The sequence below is a fragment of the Lathamus discolor genome, chromosome 19, assembly GCF_037157495.1.
Source record: "Lathamus discolor isolate bLatDis1 chromosome 19, bLatDis1.hap1, whole genome shotgun sequence".
In the NCBI taxonomy this organism is placed as follows: Eukaryota; Metazoa; Chordata; class Aves; order Psittaciformes; family Psittacidae; genus Lathamus; species Lathamus discolor.
In genome coordinates, this window is record NC_088902.1 from 262,750 (window position 1) to 279,472 (window position 16,723).

At 44.8% G+C, this 16,723-nt stretch overlaps 2 protein-coding genes across 4 annotated transcripts in view; both read left to right on the plus strand.

The window, feature by feature from the left end:
- The first annotated feature begins 7 nt into the window (after window positions 1-7).
- On the plus strand, window positions 8-2,666 carry BCAS2 (BCAS2 pre-mRNA processing factor). Its single transcript, XM_065698040.1, has 7 exons — window positions 8-156; window positions 250-342; window positions 425-495; window positions 587-748; window positions 1,193-1,243; window positions 1,658-1,738; window positions 2,245-2,666. Exons 1-7 carry the CDS (start codon window positions 64-66, stop codon window positions 2,372-2,374), a joined length of 681 nt encoding a protein of 226 aa, XP_065554112.1. The 5' UTR covers window positions 8-63; the 3' UTR covers window positions 2,375-2,666.
- A 1,069-nt stretch (window positions 2,667-3,735) lies between these two features.
- TRIM33 (tripartite motif containing 33) overlaps window positions 3,736-16,723 on the plus strand; it is a 30,519-nt gene continuing 17,531 nt past the window's right edge. For 2 of the 3 annotated variants that reach the window (XM_065698175.1, XM_065698176.1), the window contains exons 1-4: window positions 3,738-4,264; window positions 12,030-12,148; window positions 12,250-12,397; window positions 14,618-14,750. In XM_065698175.1, the coding sequence (XP_065554247.1) occupies window positions 3,832-4,264; window positions 12,030-12,148; window positions 12,250-12,397; window positions 14,618-14,750 (833 nt within the window). In that variant the 5' untranslated portion in view covers window positions 3,738-3,831. Of the gene's footprint in view, window positions 4,265-12,029; window positions 12,149-12,249; window positions 12,398-14,617; window positions 14,751-16,723 lie in introns of all 3 variants that reach the window. The other variant, XM_065698177.1, reaches the window with a different exon arrangement.

Below are 16,723 nucleotides of genomic sequence, written 5' to 3' on the forward strand. Positions count from 1 at the left end.
GTGTGCTGCGCGGCGCCGTGGCTGAGCTGGGGCGCGCAGGCGCATTGCGGGCCCGGGGGCACCATGGCGGGCCCGGGGCTGGTGGCGGGGGACGTTGTGGTGGACGCGCTGCCCTACTTCGACCAGGGCTATGAGGCGCCGGGCGTCCGGGAGGCGGTGAGCGTGGGCCGGGCCGGGCAGGCGGGAGCGGGCTGGGCCGGGAGCGGGCTGGGCCGGGAGCCGAGGTGCCTGACGGCCGGTGTGCGCTAGGCCGCGGCGCTAGTGGAGGAGGAGACGCGGCGGTACCGGCCCACCAAGAACTACCTCAGCTACCTGCCGGCACACGACTTCAGCGCCTTCGAGGTGAGGTGGATCGAGCTCCCCCGTGTCCTGCCCCTTCCCCGGGCTGGGCTCCCCCCGCCGCCTCACCCGCGCCTTCCCGCAGACCGAGATTATGCGGAACGAGTTCGAGCGCCTGGCGGCCCGGCAGCCCCTGGAGCTGCTCAGCATGAAGAGGTAAACGGGGCGGCCCCAGGGCCAGGGGCCACCGGCCCGAGAGCCGAGCCTGCCGAGGCCCGTCCTGAGGCGGCCGGGCGGTCTGTTGCAGGTACGAGCTGCCGGCGCCGTCCTCCGGGCAGAAGAACGACATCACAGCGTGGCAGGAGTGCGTGAACAACTCCATGGCGCAGCTGGAGCACCAGGCCGTGCGCATCGAGAACCTGGAGCTCATGTCGCAGCATGGCTGTAATGCCTGGAAGGTGTACAACGAGTAAGGCTTTGTGAGACCTTGCTGGGGTTCTGGCTTCAGCTTCTGTGTGGTTGAGGTGTTTCCCTGTGTTCATCAGTGGGGATCATCAGAACATATCATAAAATCCCAGACACGTTTGGGTTGGTTGGGACCTTAAAGCTCATCCAGTTCCAGACCCCCGCCACAGGTGGGGACACCTTCCACTAAAGCAGGTTGCTCCAAGCCCCGTCCAGCCTGGCCCTGAACACTGCCAGGGATGGGGTAGCTACAGTCACAGGTTCTGGACTCACTCCTGCAGGACCATGTCTTTCTTACGCTGGGGGCCCCAAGGAGTGAGCAGCACAGACTGCACCGAGAACAAGTTGTCTCATGGTTGCACTGAGGTGGCTTTTTGTGTCTTACTTAAATGGGTCAGATCCAGCAACTGTATGTGTTCCTAACACTTTGCTTCCATTCTGCTCTTAGACATCTGGTTCATATGATAGAACAAGCCCAGAAAGAGCTTCAGAAGTTGAGGTGAGTAATTTTTTTTCTACATTTTTCAGAATGAAGTTGGAAGGAAAGTGAGCCCCTTCCCCCAGGCTGTGCAAGGCTTGTGTGTGTGCTGCTGCCATGGTCACAGGAAAAAAGTAATGACAGTAATTAACAGATCTGACCCTGCCATCCTCAAGCAGTAGGTCTGAATGTTGGAAGTTTTGCTTGTAGTACAGTGGAGGTTTTGTGTCTGTGGTTTTATTGTTTTTATCTATCTGTCTATCTGTCTGTCTCAGGGTTCTGTACTGGGATTTCTCCATCTGTCTGTTGCAGTTACAGCCCTGGCTACACAAATGTTTTATGATAGTACTTCTAGAGATCAGGTGTATTTTTAAATTAGAAATTACAGCTTGTAAAGAAAGGAGATAAAAAGAAATCCATCTTTTTTCTCCCCAGGAAAAACATTCAGGATCTGAACTGGCAACGAAAGAACATGCAACTCACAGCTGGGGCCAAGCTCCGAGAAATGGAATCCACGTGAGTATCTCAAGTTCTCTGTTAAACCTTCCACAAGTAAAGCTTCTGCCTGGAATTCTTCCATGCAGAGCGTCTGTGATCTTTCTGTACTGTTGTGGGACGTTACCATGGGAAAACTGCTTGTTGCTTTGCACAAAGGGTTTGTAATTCAGGTCTGTGTAAGAGTTACTACAGTTGAGTGAATCGGTGAGCAACAGATGTGGAAGGAGGGCACATCAGCTCCTTCAGAGTGTCTAAACTATTTTTTAAACTCTTTAAATACTGGCAGTCACTGGGTTTGATTCTAGTAAGTCTCTACATACAAAATCTTGACAGGGTTAAAACCTACATTTTGTCACTTGGGTTGTTCAAACCACCATTGCTACTGATGGATATTTATCATGTGTTGAGAAAAACACTGCATTATTCCATGTGTTTATGATTTTTGGAACAGTAATTGTCTTTATGTTAAAGCAGAGGGTGGTTACATAAAACTTAAAGGCTTTTCAATTTCTTTTCCCTTCCAGATGGGTGTCTCTTGTCAGTAAAAACTATGAGATTGAACGAACCATCGTGCAGCTGGAAAACGAAATCTCACAAATCAAACAGCAGCACGGTGAGGCGAACAAGGAGAACATCCAGCAAGACTTCCAGTGACTTCACCCTTGGTGTCTCACTGCAGCATGGGTTAACACAAAAACCTTTGGAGATGCTGTGTCTTTGTAGACATCTCGAGTTGCAGTTGTGTGATGTTATTTTCATTGTTTCTTTTGTTTTCATTTCTAGGACTCAAAATGCTGTTTAAATGAGTTATGTGCACACTTAAATGTATTTTAATTGGTTTCTGTTTTGTTTTTAAACACCAAATGTAGGAGCTCTTAAAGGAAAACCTTGTCATGATTTTACATTTTCCCCTATGCCTTTAATAAACACGGTTTTGCTATCTGGATGGCTTTTGCTATGTGTTCAAAAGGCAGCCTGCGAGCAGTCAGCAGAGTAAGCCTTGTTCACTGAACCCACTGACTGGCACTGCATGGCTGATGTATGTGAATTTGAAACCAGTGTGGGAGACTGAGCCTGGGAGGAGGCTGCTGCTGTTACAGTGTTTGTAACTGACCCATGCCAGCCTGGGAGAGAGGCTGGGACAGGGTGTACAGCATTGCACAGGTACTTGTGCATGTGAGGGGTGCCAGTCGGACTGTGCCATGCCTGAGGGATTTTCATAGAATCCCAGCCTAGTTTGGATTGGAAGGGACCTCAAAGCTCCCCCAGCCCCAACCCCTGCCCCGGGCAGGGACCCCTTCCACTGGAGCAGCTTGCTCCAAGCCCCTGTGTCCAACCTGGCCTTGAGCACTGCCAGGGATGGGGCAGCCACAGCTTCTCTGGGCACCCTGTGCCAGCGCCTCAGCACCCTCACAGGGAAGAGCTTGTGCCTAAGAGCTCAGCTCAGCCTCCCCTCGGGCAGGTTCAAGCCATTCCCCTTGGCCTACTTTGCAGCCGCTTCACACCCCTTTTCCCTCGGGGTTTTGTGCCCCGTGCTACACGGCTGTCACCGGAACCTCGTTACCTTCTCACCTGCGTTTCTCTCCGCCGCAGCCCGGCACGGCGCACTGCCTGCAGGTCCTACAGCACCGGACCACGCCCGCGTTCTCCGCTGACCCCGGTGCTCCGCCGCCATCAGCCGCAGGGTCACGGCTCCCGCCGTCGAGACGCTCGCTGCGGACAGAGGGCTCCTCACCGCGCTCCTCGGCGGGAGCCGCACCCCCCGCCCGCGGGGTCCCCCCTGCGCCCGCTGCTGCCCCAGGAGCGCCCCGGTGGGCGGGGCCAACTCCCTGCTGCAGGCTCCGCCCCTCGCCCTAAAGCCTCCTCTTTCGATTGGCTGGAAGGCCTCTGGCACGGACCAATGGCAGATAACCCCTGAGGCGCGGGGGCGGGCCCGCTTGCGTCACGGCCGGTCCTTTCCGGACCCTTCCCGCCCCACCCACACCCGCCGCCGGAGCACGCGCCGCTGCGCACGGCCTCCCGGGCCCCGCCTCCGTGGCGTGAGGCGCGCGCACGGCGCGTGGTGACGCCGTACGTGCGCGGAGCGGGGAGCTGGGTTCAAAGGAGGAAACATGGCGGAAAACAAAGGAGGCGGCGGCGGCGGGGAGGGGGCTGCCGAGGCCGGGCCGGGCGGAGGCGGCGGCGTGGAGCCCGCGGCCGCCTCCCCCTCGGCCGCCGTGCCGCCTGAGGAGCGGGAGAGTCCCGGGGCGGCGGCGGCGGTGGAGCGCGGTCTCGGGGAGGCCGAGGCCGAGGCAGCGGCGGCGGGGCCCGGTGTCGTTCCCGGGCCTGGCCCCAGCCCGGTGCCTCCGCTGACGCCGGCGGCGCCGGGGCCGTTCTCGCTGCTGGACACATGCGCCGTCTGCGCGCAGAGCCTGCAGAGCCGGCGGGAGGCCGAGCCGAAGCTGCTGCCCTGCCTGCACTCCTTCTGCCGGCGCTGCCTGCCCGAGCCCGAGCGGCAGCTCAGCGTGCCCGTGCCCGGCGGGGCGAACGGCGACATCCAGCAAGGTGAGCGCGGGGGAAGCCGGCAGCGCTGCCGGCTTCTTCGGGAGGTTCCTCCGCGTTACTCGCGGGTTCTTGCCTCTGGCGTCGAGCGAGCTTCAGCTTTTCCGGGCTTGAGCCCGCAGTTTGTCTCGGCCTCGTTTGACAGCTCTACGGACAGAGCTTGCGTCCGTGCCCGCTGCCGCTGCTGCTCTGATCCTCCGGGATCTCTCTTACCACGCCCATCAGCAGTTTGCTCCGTGTTTGTAAGCGACGGCTGAAACTTGGGAGGTCTTGGATTTACGGCGTGAGCTGCCTTGTACGTTGTGTTCTGGCTTTCAGGGGTGCTCCAGCAGAGGCGTGCGTGTCTGTGAGGGAGTGTTCGGCTGGTCAGTACTCGAGGAAAAATACTGTTGGAGTGAGGTGTAACTCACTGTTGTTACAGTATGACATGGCTTGCTTGGCAGTGGTGTGTGGAGTACACCTGCTTTCGGTTTCGTGTGTCCTGTGGTCCTAGTTAAACCACTGCAGTGCTGTTTGTCACTTGACTTGCTGTGCCTGTGTGCTGTACACATGTATAACTCCTGTGCCGTGGAACGAGTGTAAACTGCTCCTTCCAAGTGTGTGTATTGAAATCACAGCTTGATTTTTCCTTTTCTTTTAAAGCATTCAGAGATAGATTTGAAAAGCTTCTGAAGCTCTTCATAGAGCGACTCCCATGCTGGGGTCTGCAGACCAAATTAGGGCCTTGGGAAGTGGTTTTGCAACTCTTAATTGGGCCTTGTGGTCAGTGAGACCTTGTTTGGTGACATCTTTCTGGTTTTAGCAAAGACTTCAGCCTTTCCTGTGTTGCATAGTGAGGTAATTAACCTGGCTTGGTAGTGATGCTTTCATCCAGACTGTCCAGAAGCAGTTCATCTAGGATGTGGTTTTTGAAAGTCCATTGCTTTTAAAAAGCTGATGAATTCAATGTTGCTCATAAATGCAGTAACTAAAGCACTTGGTCTTGTGATCCCTCTTTTTAAATTCCAGAGTTTATATTTTGCACTATAGGTGCAAATGAAAGGTACAGAACTTGAAGCTAAGTTGATTTTATGGCCATCAGCAGGATTATCTGCATCTTGGTGTGTCTGTCAGGATACGAGTGTAGGAACAACACAAAGCCTTAGGTTCTGAAGTATGTGTAAACTGGAGTTTCACTTCTTGTTACATAGAATCATAGAATAGTTAGGGTTGGAAAGGACCTCAAGATCATCTAGTTCTTAAGAATGCTTTAATCTGTTCTTTGAAGTAAGAATTCCCCTTTAGGTTGATGCATCAAAAACTTTTGGGTGATGTGAGCATCATGGGCATCTTTGCTCCAGGAAACTACGCTGATAGAGACGTGTGTGATCTGTCACGGTGGTACAAATGCACATTATGCACGAAATGCATGCATGTTTGCATGCACAAATGCATTAGCCCAGCAGGTCACTTAAGAACGAGGCATTGACCAGACAGAAGATGCAGGTTTGTGGACAGTGCTTGCCACTTGTAAATGGAATCAGTTAAATGGCACTTTAAGCGCTTACCAGTCAGCCAGGTCCAAAATGAGTGTTCTCAGCATCCAGAGAAGTACTACGTAGCTTAATCATGCAGGTTCCTTCCCTGCTGGTATGAGTTTTGATGGTCACGACCTATTACTTCCACTTCTACTGCTTCTCTAGTCTCCTTAACCACGAGCAGGTATTTTTTCATGAAGGAAAAATTAATGAGAAGTGGTACCTGTAGCTATACCTGGAACAGGTTACACTTCACTGCGGGCTCTCAGTTCTTGTTTATTTGCTGTACTATTCTATATGCATTTAAATTTGTCTGCCGATTTTACTGTCTCTACACCTAGATAACATAATTACAAGTGCTGTGGAAAAGAACCAGGGTTTCTCTTGTCATTTTCCTGGTTTCTTTGTTAATTATATTTAGATTTTGCTCTGTAAGAGTTGTCAGTATTAATAGTAATAGATACGTGTATTGATTGGGTAATAACTGTGGAAGGCACTTACCAGGAGTTGAGTGCAACCTCAGTACCTACAGAACAGTTCGGTGTCCTCTCCTAGTGAAAACATGCTGCTGCTCTTGGGGAAAACAAGGATGCTCGAAGGCAGGAATTTGTGGTCTATATCAGCATCTCTTCTCCTACCCTGTTGCCACTCCCTTGAGAGACACTGCTGATGAAGACAGAAGAATGGTCTCAATTCCCGAAAGTTTAAGAAACTGACAAAAATTTAAAACCACAATCTAAGGCTGTGTCTGGCTCTGTTATAGAGAAGTCACTGGTGGGTTCGTACCCATTGCACTAGTGAGAGATTATTTTGGCTGTTGTTTATATTGGCGGAAAAAAAGTGTTCTGTTTCGTGTGTTTAAAGCATACTTTTATGCCACTTGTTAAACATAAAAAGTAACATCTCATATGCAGCTTTATGACTTTCTAGGTCTTTGGAGTGTGTGTTTATTTGGTGGCTAGCTGATTGCTTAAAGCCTGTTGTTTCAGCTGTCCAGCTGCGCTCTTCCTTGCAGAGTGAACAGGTTACAAGAAAATGCCACCTTCTGTTTGTATCACAGTGTTTTGAAAAAGGCTTACTTTGAAGTTAGAGATTTCAGACTGTTACAGATCCCACAAACCACCTTGTTCTGCACCCACCACTGCAGCTGCTCCTGGGAAGAGACTTGTTTGGAGGTTTCACTGCCTCACTGAGATATTTACAATCTTTTGTAAGAAGATTATCTCAACAGAGGGAATATGTGGCTCTCCCAGCTCCCTGAGAATGGCACAATCTGCATTAGGCTAAAAAAGAGCTGGAGGATGCTTTTGGGGAGCCTAAGGGAAACCTCCACAACTTAATGTGCACGTATGTATAATCTGAGGAGCAATCCATTTACTACTGAGTGCTGTAATACCTAGTATTGTAAATTATTTTGATAGCTGAATTCAACTCCTGTACCCACTGTTTGTGTATTTAGAAACATATATTAGTCACACCTGAAATTATGCAGGAAGTAGTTTTAATTTGGCTTGGGAGGGGGACCTAAAACCAGTATGATGGCTGGGAGAGTGTGATGTAGCCCTTGAACTGAATATAGTTGTAGTTACTGTGTTTTCAGTCTCAAAAGCTGAAAACTCCTGCATCAAATAGACTGCTTTAAGCTGTCTCAGTGCATACTGTCTTAGGTTTAGGAAATGTTAGTATACATCACCTGAATTTTCTTGGTTCTTTGACTTTCTCCTGTATTGATGAGTGAGGGTCATGGATTTATATCTGCTGGAGCCCAGCAAAGGCCAAGTCCTGAGAAATGTTCAGTTCATCTGGGCTTATTAAAATCTTGGTCTGAAACTTAGATTTCGTTCTAAATGTAATTTCAGTGTATTTTAAAAGGACGCTTTTGTCTGGTAACATTCTAGAGCATGTGTCATTTTTATAAAAATAGATGTCTGTGACTGGTATAAATTGGTTTTCTTCACTAAATATAGCGTGTTGTCAGGTCAATGTGTGACATTTGTGGTACAAGCAAGGATTGTCTGTCAGAAGCAAAAGCTGAGTTAGGAGTGGACCTTCAAAGCAGTTATTTTTCTTCCAAATCTATTTATATTCTGATAGATTTCAATGGGATTATGTCACTTACCTGACCTGGGAGGGTTTATTTCAAGGTCTAACCCCTGACACTAGGACAAGGTTGTTAATGTATAGATATACAGAAGCGTATTCGGACCCTTACATTTCTGTGAGAAGTAAATATTATGCACGTGTAGTAACTACTCTTGGTGCTCTCAGCCAGTAAATGAAACCTGGCAGAGATTCGTTCCTTGGAGGACTGCAAATGTGCCAAGTCGGAACTTCAGACGGAAGTTTGAGTTATTAAATCGCATGAGTGCTTGCAAATATTTCCTGCACTGGGAAGCTTTATCGTTACAACACTATAAAGGTCTGCAAGGATGAAGGCTCTTTTGCAGGCTTTGTAAACTCTGGGAGGGAGGAATGGCTCATGATGCGAGAAGGTAGCAAGTCAAACCTACCTCTCTTTGAGTGGGGTTAGCAATGCAAGGCGGGCTTTTCATACGTACTGAACTGGTGGTGCTCGAACCAAATCTTCAGGTAAGAAATTATTCCTGCTCTCACTGAAATCAGCCTCACATAGGGTAAGAGGAGAGAAACAAAACTTGATTTATGCTACATGCAGCAGATGAGGGGCAGTAAACGTGATTGAGTGTTTTTGCTGTTCTGGATAAAGTCTGAAGAAGTGTGTGACAAAAAGTAGAATCTGATTTGAACTGCACAATTGACTGGGAATAGGATGTAATTCACAGTGTGACTCGAAATGGCAGGGAAGGGGAAACATCTTACATACAGCTGTGTATGTCAAGTATGGTGTGTTTGTACTCGTGGTTGTTACAGGTCTTATTATGAGGTTTGTGATTAAACAAGTAGAAAAACTGGTGATGTGAGTCCTCCTCAATGCAGTGTAAGAAGCTGGAAGTCCACTCCTTACCTGCAGCTCTTGTAAAACAGTTCCTTACTTTCTGTGGCCTTTGAGGTCCAAAGGCTGATTGTTCTTGGATTTCTCACAAGAGCAGCTGTGGACGGTGAAGTTTGGGGGGGGGGCTTTTGTTTTGGTTTTTTTTTTTGGCACCTGAAGTATAACTGTTCCTGGAGTTAATGCTGATGAAGGTATTTTGATGCCATTGTACTGTAAATCAGATGGGAACTGCTGTTCAAAACAGGCCCTCTGAGTTCCACGTCATGTGCTCAATACTTACTATATCTCCTAGTATTTTTGCCAGGGAAGAAGCATTTCTGCTTTATGGTTAAGCAAAACTGAGTTGTGTGGGATTTGAAATGGCAAGTGTGAAAGAAACTTGCCGATTCTCAACTCTTCACTGCTGCCGTTAACCTCTTGAGTGTTGATGTATGTGGCTTTGTACTATTTTGAAGCCATCTTTGAAAGTGTGGGGTATCTTTATGGTAATAGTTTGGATTGGGGGAGATCATAAACCAGTCTGAGCTTCCTAATTTCTATGAATGTGTCTGATTCTAGTTCAACTTCGATTGATCTTTTAAGAATAGGGTGGTTTGTTTTTTTCTGTGCGCTATCGGATACATTCTTTGGATGTAGGTACATGCCCTTTCTGAAAGCAGGGTTACAGTGGAAATGTGTGTACTAGGGCTAAATACATTTGTGTTGGGGTGGTTGGTTTGGTTTGGTTTTTATCAGTATTAAGCTTCTAATTTAAATGGTGCAGAAAAGCAGTGCAGTAAGTTCTGCTGCAGGATGATATTTGTGCTTTATTTCAATTTTCTTACATAAGAAGTATTTCAGACTGAAACTGGCAATGGAACCTTGTTTTTCTAGTAGGCTATGTAAACATTTGAGCCATAGCTTGTCCTAAAATGCCTTTGCATGAAATCCTTGCCATAAACTTCATTAGATAGCAAATGACCTCCACTTTTGTCAGGTAAGGATTTCCTTCTGGTTTTCTTCTATGTGTGTGTTATTTCAGCATGATCTTTATCTGCTTTTCCCTCTTCCCTTGCAAAATCAGCCACATCTGTGTCTTTTCCATGTGGTTTCTAGTACAAATGATGCTGCATTAATTTGGCTTATATTAGATTCAAAGAGCAGGACATGAGTATGAGTTACTCATATAATATTGGAAAGCTACTTTGAAAATAATTGAGGGCATTGAGATGTGAAAATGAAGCGTATATGCTGAATAAGAATTGCAAGGCCTCGTCTTAGGGTTATGATGTATTGAGATATGTGCAGAATGCCAGTGGGTACCTGGTGTGCAAAGTGTGCTTGAATATGGAGCTGCAGAATGTGGATGTTTGACTGTCAACAGTGTTCGTGGACTCCCTGTTCCCTGTGTCCTTCCAGAGAGATGCAGCGGGCAAGGTAGAATTACCCGTAGTCTAAATCCAGCCCATGGGCTGCCAGTTGTGTTGCTCTTCTGACATTAAAAGGCTTGAATTTATTCACGCTTTTAATGATTTATCTGGTTTAAAACTGAAATGCAAACCTGCCTTACAGGAAGTGCTTTGCTTTGGTGGAGTTTGACTTTGCTTTGTGTAAAGATTATAGATCTTGGGTGCTTTTGTGCTTCCTGCAGGATTTTTGTGTGGTGAGCCCAAGACAGCACTAAAAATTAGATTTAACTGTGGCCTGGTTTTAGATGAAGCATTTTAATGGTTAGAAACTTTTGGTCTGTAAGTATATGCACATCAGCAGATAGACTTTCATTACAGTATTCCCTAAAGAATGTTGTCTCTGAGTAGCAAGAAGACCTCAAGGCTCTGCATATGTGGAAGCTTCATTGTATATGTGAAAGCTTTTGTACGTGTAGGTACTGAAATACTGGCTATTTTTCACGTCCTGCACTTGAAGCATGTTTGGTTTGATGATACAGGGACTTCTTACTTGGATTCATATTGCTCTGCAGTGAATCTAGTGTGTTCTGAAGCCATTGTTAATTTTAGCACTTGAAAAAATTAACTCATTTACTACTAATGTAATTAATCTCCCTGAAGTAAGTCCTGCTGTTTTAACTGCATATCCACAAAGGAGTTGAGCATCATTTAATTACACTTACTTTCCAAAGTCATTTCAGGTGTCTCTGTGTATAAAAATACCCAATTGCTTTGAAAGCTTCTCCTTGAAAATGGTGATGACAATGAAGTTGTATAGCAACTTGATTTAAGACTAGGTGTTAACCACTACCTCAGAGGTAACTTAGGTTTTCAAACTTTTAATGTCTGTTGTTCACAAAAGATCTTTAAATGTCAGTTTGGATCATGTAGCAGCGTCTTTAGTGCTCCACTGAGGACTTAAAGCTCTAGTTTAGCAATTACAGAGGATAACAAAGCTGGATACTGGAAAGGAACTAGTCTCATTATATCTGGTGTTAATGCTATGTGTGTATGCATTTACATCTATATGTGCAAAGTGTTGTATGTCCTGCAGAAAGGTAGGTGTAGTTGGCGTGAGAGGAATTTTTGCTGTCAAATTGTGGCTTTTGGTATTTGCCTTCCCTGCAAAACACTACTTGGAAAATCCCCTGTAACCTTCAGGTAGTTGATCTTACTCATCTGCATCCCTCTCCTAATGCTTATCTTGAAACAGACTGTGCAATAGATGGTTATAAAAATTTATTAACATGTGTCTTGAGTTTATCAAATTAAAATGGGAGAAAATGAAGATATTTGCTTGGGAAGAACAAATCACTGGGCTAAAAATACATGGTTTATACATACTTTGGGGGGAAGAAATCAGTAGTAAAACCCGAGTATGATGTAGAAATTACCACACCCTCATCTTAGGAAATGGAGCTTCTTCTGAAGAGAGGTGCATGTGGTTTGGGGGGGGTTTCTTGTTCATGGTTTGTTGTTGTTGGGGTGCTTTTTAGGTTAAACTGTTACCTTTAGGTAATGGCTGCTTTTAAGGGTAGTGTCAACTGTGCAATCTGTTCATTTATCACAGAATCAAGCAGGTTGAAAAAGACCTTTAAGCTCACCAGATCCAAGCATTCCCCAGCACTGCCAAGGCCACCACTAAGCCATGGCACTGAGGCCCTCATCTACATGGTGTGAGAACACTTCCAGGGATAGTGATTCCACCGCTTCTCTGGGAAGCCTGTTCCAATTTAGCCAAGTGAAATGAGCAGTCTGGGGGGTTTGTTTTCATTCTTGTGATCTTTTGATTCTGGGAGTGTTGCTTTTTATGTTCTTTATCTTAAAATTGGAAAACACTTTCTGTCTTGCAGTTGGTGTCATCAGATGTCCCATATGCCGCCAAGAATGCAGACAGATAGATCTGGTGGATAACTACTTTGTAAAAGACACGTCAGAAGCACCAAGTAGCTCTGATGAGAAGTCAGAACAGGTATGGCACTTTCCTGCTTGCTGGAATTCACTTGCTGGCTTTGTCTATATATGTTAATGCTTTCCAGGAAAATGATGGTAACTGCCTGTTTCCCTTCACAGGTGTGTACAAGCTGTGAAGATAATGCTAGTGCTGTTGGATTTTGTGTAGAGTGTGGGGAATGGTTGTGCAAGACTTGCATAGAAGCTCATCAGCGAGTAAAATTTACTAAAGATCATATGATCAGAAAAAAAGAGGATGTTTCTTCAGGTGAGTGTGTGGGTATCACTGTAGTAAGCTCTTTTTCTTTAGCACATATAAAAAGAGACAGGGAGGATTATTTGAGTAAGAACCAACTGTATATATGGCTTTCTCCAAAGATTTCGGAAAAGTTTAGTAAAAAGCTGCCAGTGCAGAATTTGTAGCTCTTAAAATTGAGGAATAATGAAATTTTAAACTCAAGTAGGTTATTTACTCACACTTTGTACAGTATGATGTCCAAAGGAAAGAAATATCTTAAGTACAGAAGGAAGAGAATGAGAGAGCAGTCTTTGGAAAGAATTTAGATCTATTCTTAATAATCCTTTACTTCAGGAGAATAACTAAATGGAGGATTTAAATCTGGAGAGTACTGACACATCCATCGGCTAAGGAAATTAACCAACTACAGCAAAATGTATAAGGAACAATTACAGTTCTCCCAGTAGAGAAGTATGCACAGATAAGCTCATAGCCATATTCAGTGTGATGTTACTGTTGTATTGATATTGCTGAGTAAATGTGGAGTTCAAATGTATTTTAGGTTAACAAAATTTAATGTGTGAAGTGTGTGTGCACTTTGGTTAGAAGTACAGCTTTATAGAACTTAATTCTTAAACTGTTATTTGACTCTGTGTTGTTTATAACCTGCTGAGGTGATGTGGAAAGCATTCCCAAAACAGGTAAAAGGAAGCTGAATTTTAGCTTAGAAGGCATTATTTGTAAATGGGATTCAGATTTAAAGGCGTTCTACATAAGCTGAATGTACATGAAGACTGATCTTACTGAGGAGAGATCTTCACATTCTGCTCTCTCTCCATTTGGAATTAAGATCCTCATGATTGTTTCATTGTGCCATTTCAAAAGGGTAACTGCTTTGCTTTCTGCCAGCTCTCATCAAAATCAGATTAATAGTTAAAGTTTGCTATTGAGCTTAGTTCTTTTAGTGATCTTATTTCACTTGCTCTGTAAAAAACCCTTCATTTCTGGAGAGGTTTCTGTGTATGTCTTATTGGGTGTTGTTCAAAAAGAAATATTATCAGTTTAAGTTTAAACGTATTAATCCTACCACATGAGAAACGCTTAAGGTGAAATCAAAGTATAGGGCCCTACAAAAAGTTACTGATGTTCCTCATTAGGAGTGCTGTATTGCCGCTGTCAAAGTGATACTGTAGCTCTGCTTCCCCTTCACTAAACCTGAGGCAGAAGTGCCAAAAATTGACTGTTCCAATAAAATACACCTTGTATCAGAAATGTAGGTTGGTTTTTGTGGGAAGCCAGCCTGGAGCTGGTGTGGTAGCATATGGCAAGAATGTAGCCTTCCTTTGACCTGACCTAGTGATCCTTAGTAACTGTCTTGACTGTGGGGGATGGCAATTCAGTATTTTCTTGGAGGAGCTTGTTCCTTCTTTCTTATAAGAACCAAAGATACACCCTGGAGACTTTAAATGCCTGAGTGTCAGCTGTAGATTCATGAGCTCTCTTTTCTTTGCAATAGCTTGCATGATATAACAAGCTTCAGAAATGTTGGAGACATTCATGTTTAAGACATTTAAGACATTCATGTTTTAAACCTTACCTGCTGTATCTTCCAAAGGCTGCTTTCCTCTGTGCTAAGCGCAAAGTATCCTTAGAAGACTGTGCAACACTTCTTTGTAAACTCAGAACTACTTTTTGACATTATCGTCTATTATTTGCTTAAGTGGAAAAGTGAAGCAGATCAGCTGGAGTTTAAGTAACTCTTAACATGGGCAATGTTTGCTTTCCATTTACCACTTCAGTTGCATGTGACTTAATGAGCTTTATAAAGGGTTTGAAGCAACAATTTAGAAAACCTAATGGTGTTTGACAGTGTAAAAGCCTGTGAGGCTTGATCCATCCTTCAGTGCGTCTGGTGAAATTGCACACAGTTTAACTGTGACCATGTGTACACAATCCTGGTGTTGTGTACAGGCTTTGCATTCTTACAGGTGCCAGTGTCTTGAGTGGTTGTGATAAGAGAGGAATTTCTCTTTCTCTTTCAATACAATAAAGCAGAAACAGCTATAAACAGCTGGCGCTGTAAATACTTCAATGAGAACCTATTTGTGGGAACCTTAGCATGAGAACAGGTCTGTAGTTGTCTTTGTCCACATTCTTGGTTGTTACTGAGCTTGGAAGTGAGTTGCTTTGCTCTTCAGATGGTGTCAGTTTGATTTTTACAATGCAAAACTGGTTTATTTTTAAAAACAGAGGCCGTGGGAGCATCTGGTCAACGTCCTGTTTTCTGTCCTGTCCACAAACAAGAGCAGTTAAAACTTTTCTGTGAAACATGTGACAGGCTGACATGCAGAGACTGTCAGTTACTGGAACACAAAGAACACAGGTACAAATATTACCATGTCTTAATTCCTGTGGTGTGCTTCTCAGAGGATGAAATGGCATTTTATGTCCTAAATACTGTTGTATGTACTCTTTGTTGGGCTGAAATGATCCCTTGCAAAGCAGAACCTATGTGGAGTGCTGGAAACTTTGAGCCATCAGTTGGCTGAGCTTCGTGAAGTATCGTAAGAGCAGATTCAAACCAGCATGGGCTGAGGTGATTTGGTGTGATTGTTAACTGGCATTTACCAGTGCTGTCAGGACTTGAATAGAAATTGCTACAGCCCTGAATACCTGGTGCTATAAAGAAGCAGAAAGTGAAATAGTGAGTCATGGATGAGGTAATTTCTTAAAAGGGCATCTTTTCTTAGGCACCAGTTGTTCAATTTAGGGTATTTTTGTAAAGGTATAAATTTTGCATCATAGATGAATATATTCTTACGGTATAGAGGGGAAAAATTGCATGGTTTTAGTTTGTTGAACGTTGCCTCACTCCAAGTAAAAAGAAATGCTGGGGTTTGTTTCCAGAGCTTGCTGGTAGAAAAAGGTTGGAACTTCTTAAGATCCATTAAAACTTCCTGCTCTTTAGCAGCTGTGTTGTAGAGTTGTTTGAATGTTTGAAAAAGTAGTTTGCAGTGTTGTAATAGAGAACCTGGGAATAAAATATGTATTTATCAGCCACTGAAGCACTGCTTTTGCTAGTCAATCTGCAAGGGAGATTTCTCTGTCAAAGGGATTATCAGTATGTTGCAATATTGAATTTAGTGTGTATTTTCCAGAGTAGTGTTTGCTCTCATAGACTGCTACAGCAGCTTAAAGGAGAGCTTTTACTTCTGAAATGACTATTATTAACAGCCTATTCTATGGACTTGATCATAAATACCCTGAAAGATGTGTCCAAAATAGCGTGGTCTCCTAGGATATGTAAACTAACTTGTTGTAGTTGGTTTCTTTGCATCTGTTTTGTGCATGATGCTAACTAATAGATGTATCTTGTTCTACTGACCTGTTGTCTTCTAGTAAGAGAATACTTTGCTATTAACATGCTACCTTGCAGAATATGCTTTTAAAATGAGTTCTGTCTGCAGATGTGAATTACAGGTGGTTAGGGTGCCTGCTTCATCTGCCATGAAGTACAACTGAGATCTTTATGAAGGTCACTAAATAAAGTGGAAACAAAGATTAGTTTTAATCTGTTTACTTCTTACCTGAAATCCTAGTAGTTTGCATGAAAGGAGGGTGAATCACCACCTCAGTAGCAGTGTGGTCCAGTGTTCAGTGCAGATGTTCAAGTGAAAGAATTGCTGGTATTTCTGTAGAAAGCATGAAGTTTGCTTAGTGAAGACAAGAACTGGCAAGTGACCGATAGGAATCTTGGGGCTTGAAGGGAATCTCTGGGTAGTTGGGAAGAACCAGAGAAGATGAAAACTCTTGGAGCTACCTAAATCGCCTTGCCATTTCCAGCTTCGGTGTTCTGCTTCTGTTGCACTGTTCATTCCTCTTGTATGTTAGGAAAATGCAACTAATTTCATTAGTTTCCTTTGATGTAGCTACTTGCACTCTTTTCAGATGAAGTAATGGAAGGTGCCTTTGATATAGAAGCTGTTTGCTTGAAGGACTTGGAAGGGAATGATATGTTCTTCACATGGAAGTACCAAAGAGTTTAAGTTTTTATTTAAATAGGACTGTTTTCTTTCAGATTAAGCTAATTCAGTCAAATATGAGCAGTATAATAGCAACTGGAAAAAATGGTTCTCTGTGATACGGGTTTTCTGTATCATTTAATGTATGTTTAAGCTATTAGTGCATTTTTCTCATCTAACACCAGCAAAATGATTTGCCAAGCTTTGAAGCTTCTGCTGTCTGCTTTAGCTGGGGCGCCATTGCTTGCTGTCTGGTGAAACGATGCAGCATGTTGTCTCCCCGTGTAGTTGGAATTAATGTGGCCCATAGAGGTTCGGTCTTCTGGACACTTAC

Bases quoted from the DNA above. Each gene is read 5' to 3' on its own strand.
- BCAS2 (XM_065698040.1), top strand. From the start codon at position 64: ATGGCGGGCCCGGGGCTGGTGGCGGGGGACGTTGTGGTGGACGCGCTG. The intron at 749-1,192 runs GTAAGGCTTTGT...TTCTGCTCTTAG, and splicing joins GCCTGGAAGGTGTACAACGA to ACATCTGGTTCATATGATAG. The intron at 1,739-2,244 runs GTGAGTATCTCA...TTTCCCTTCCAG, and splicing joins CTCCGAGAAATGGAATCCAC to ATGGGTGTCTCTTGTCAGTA.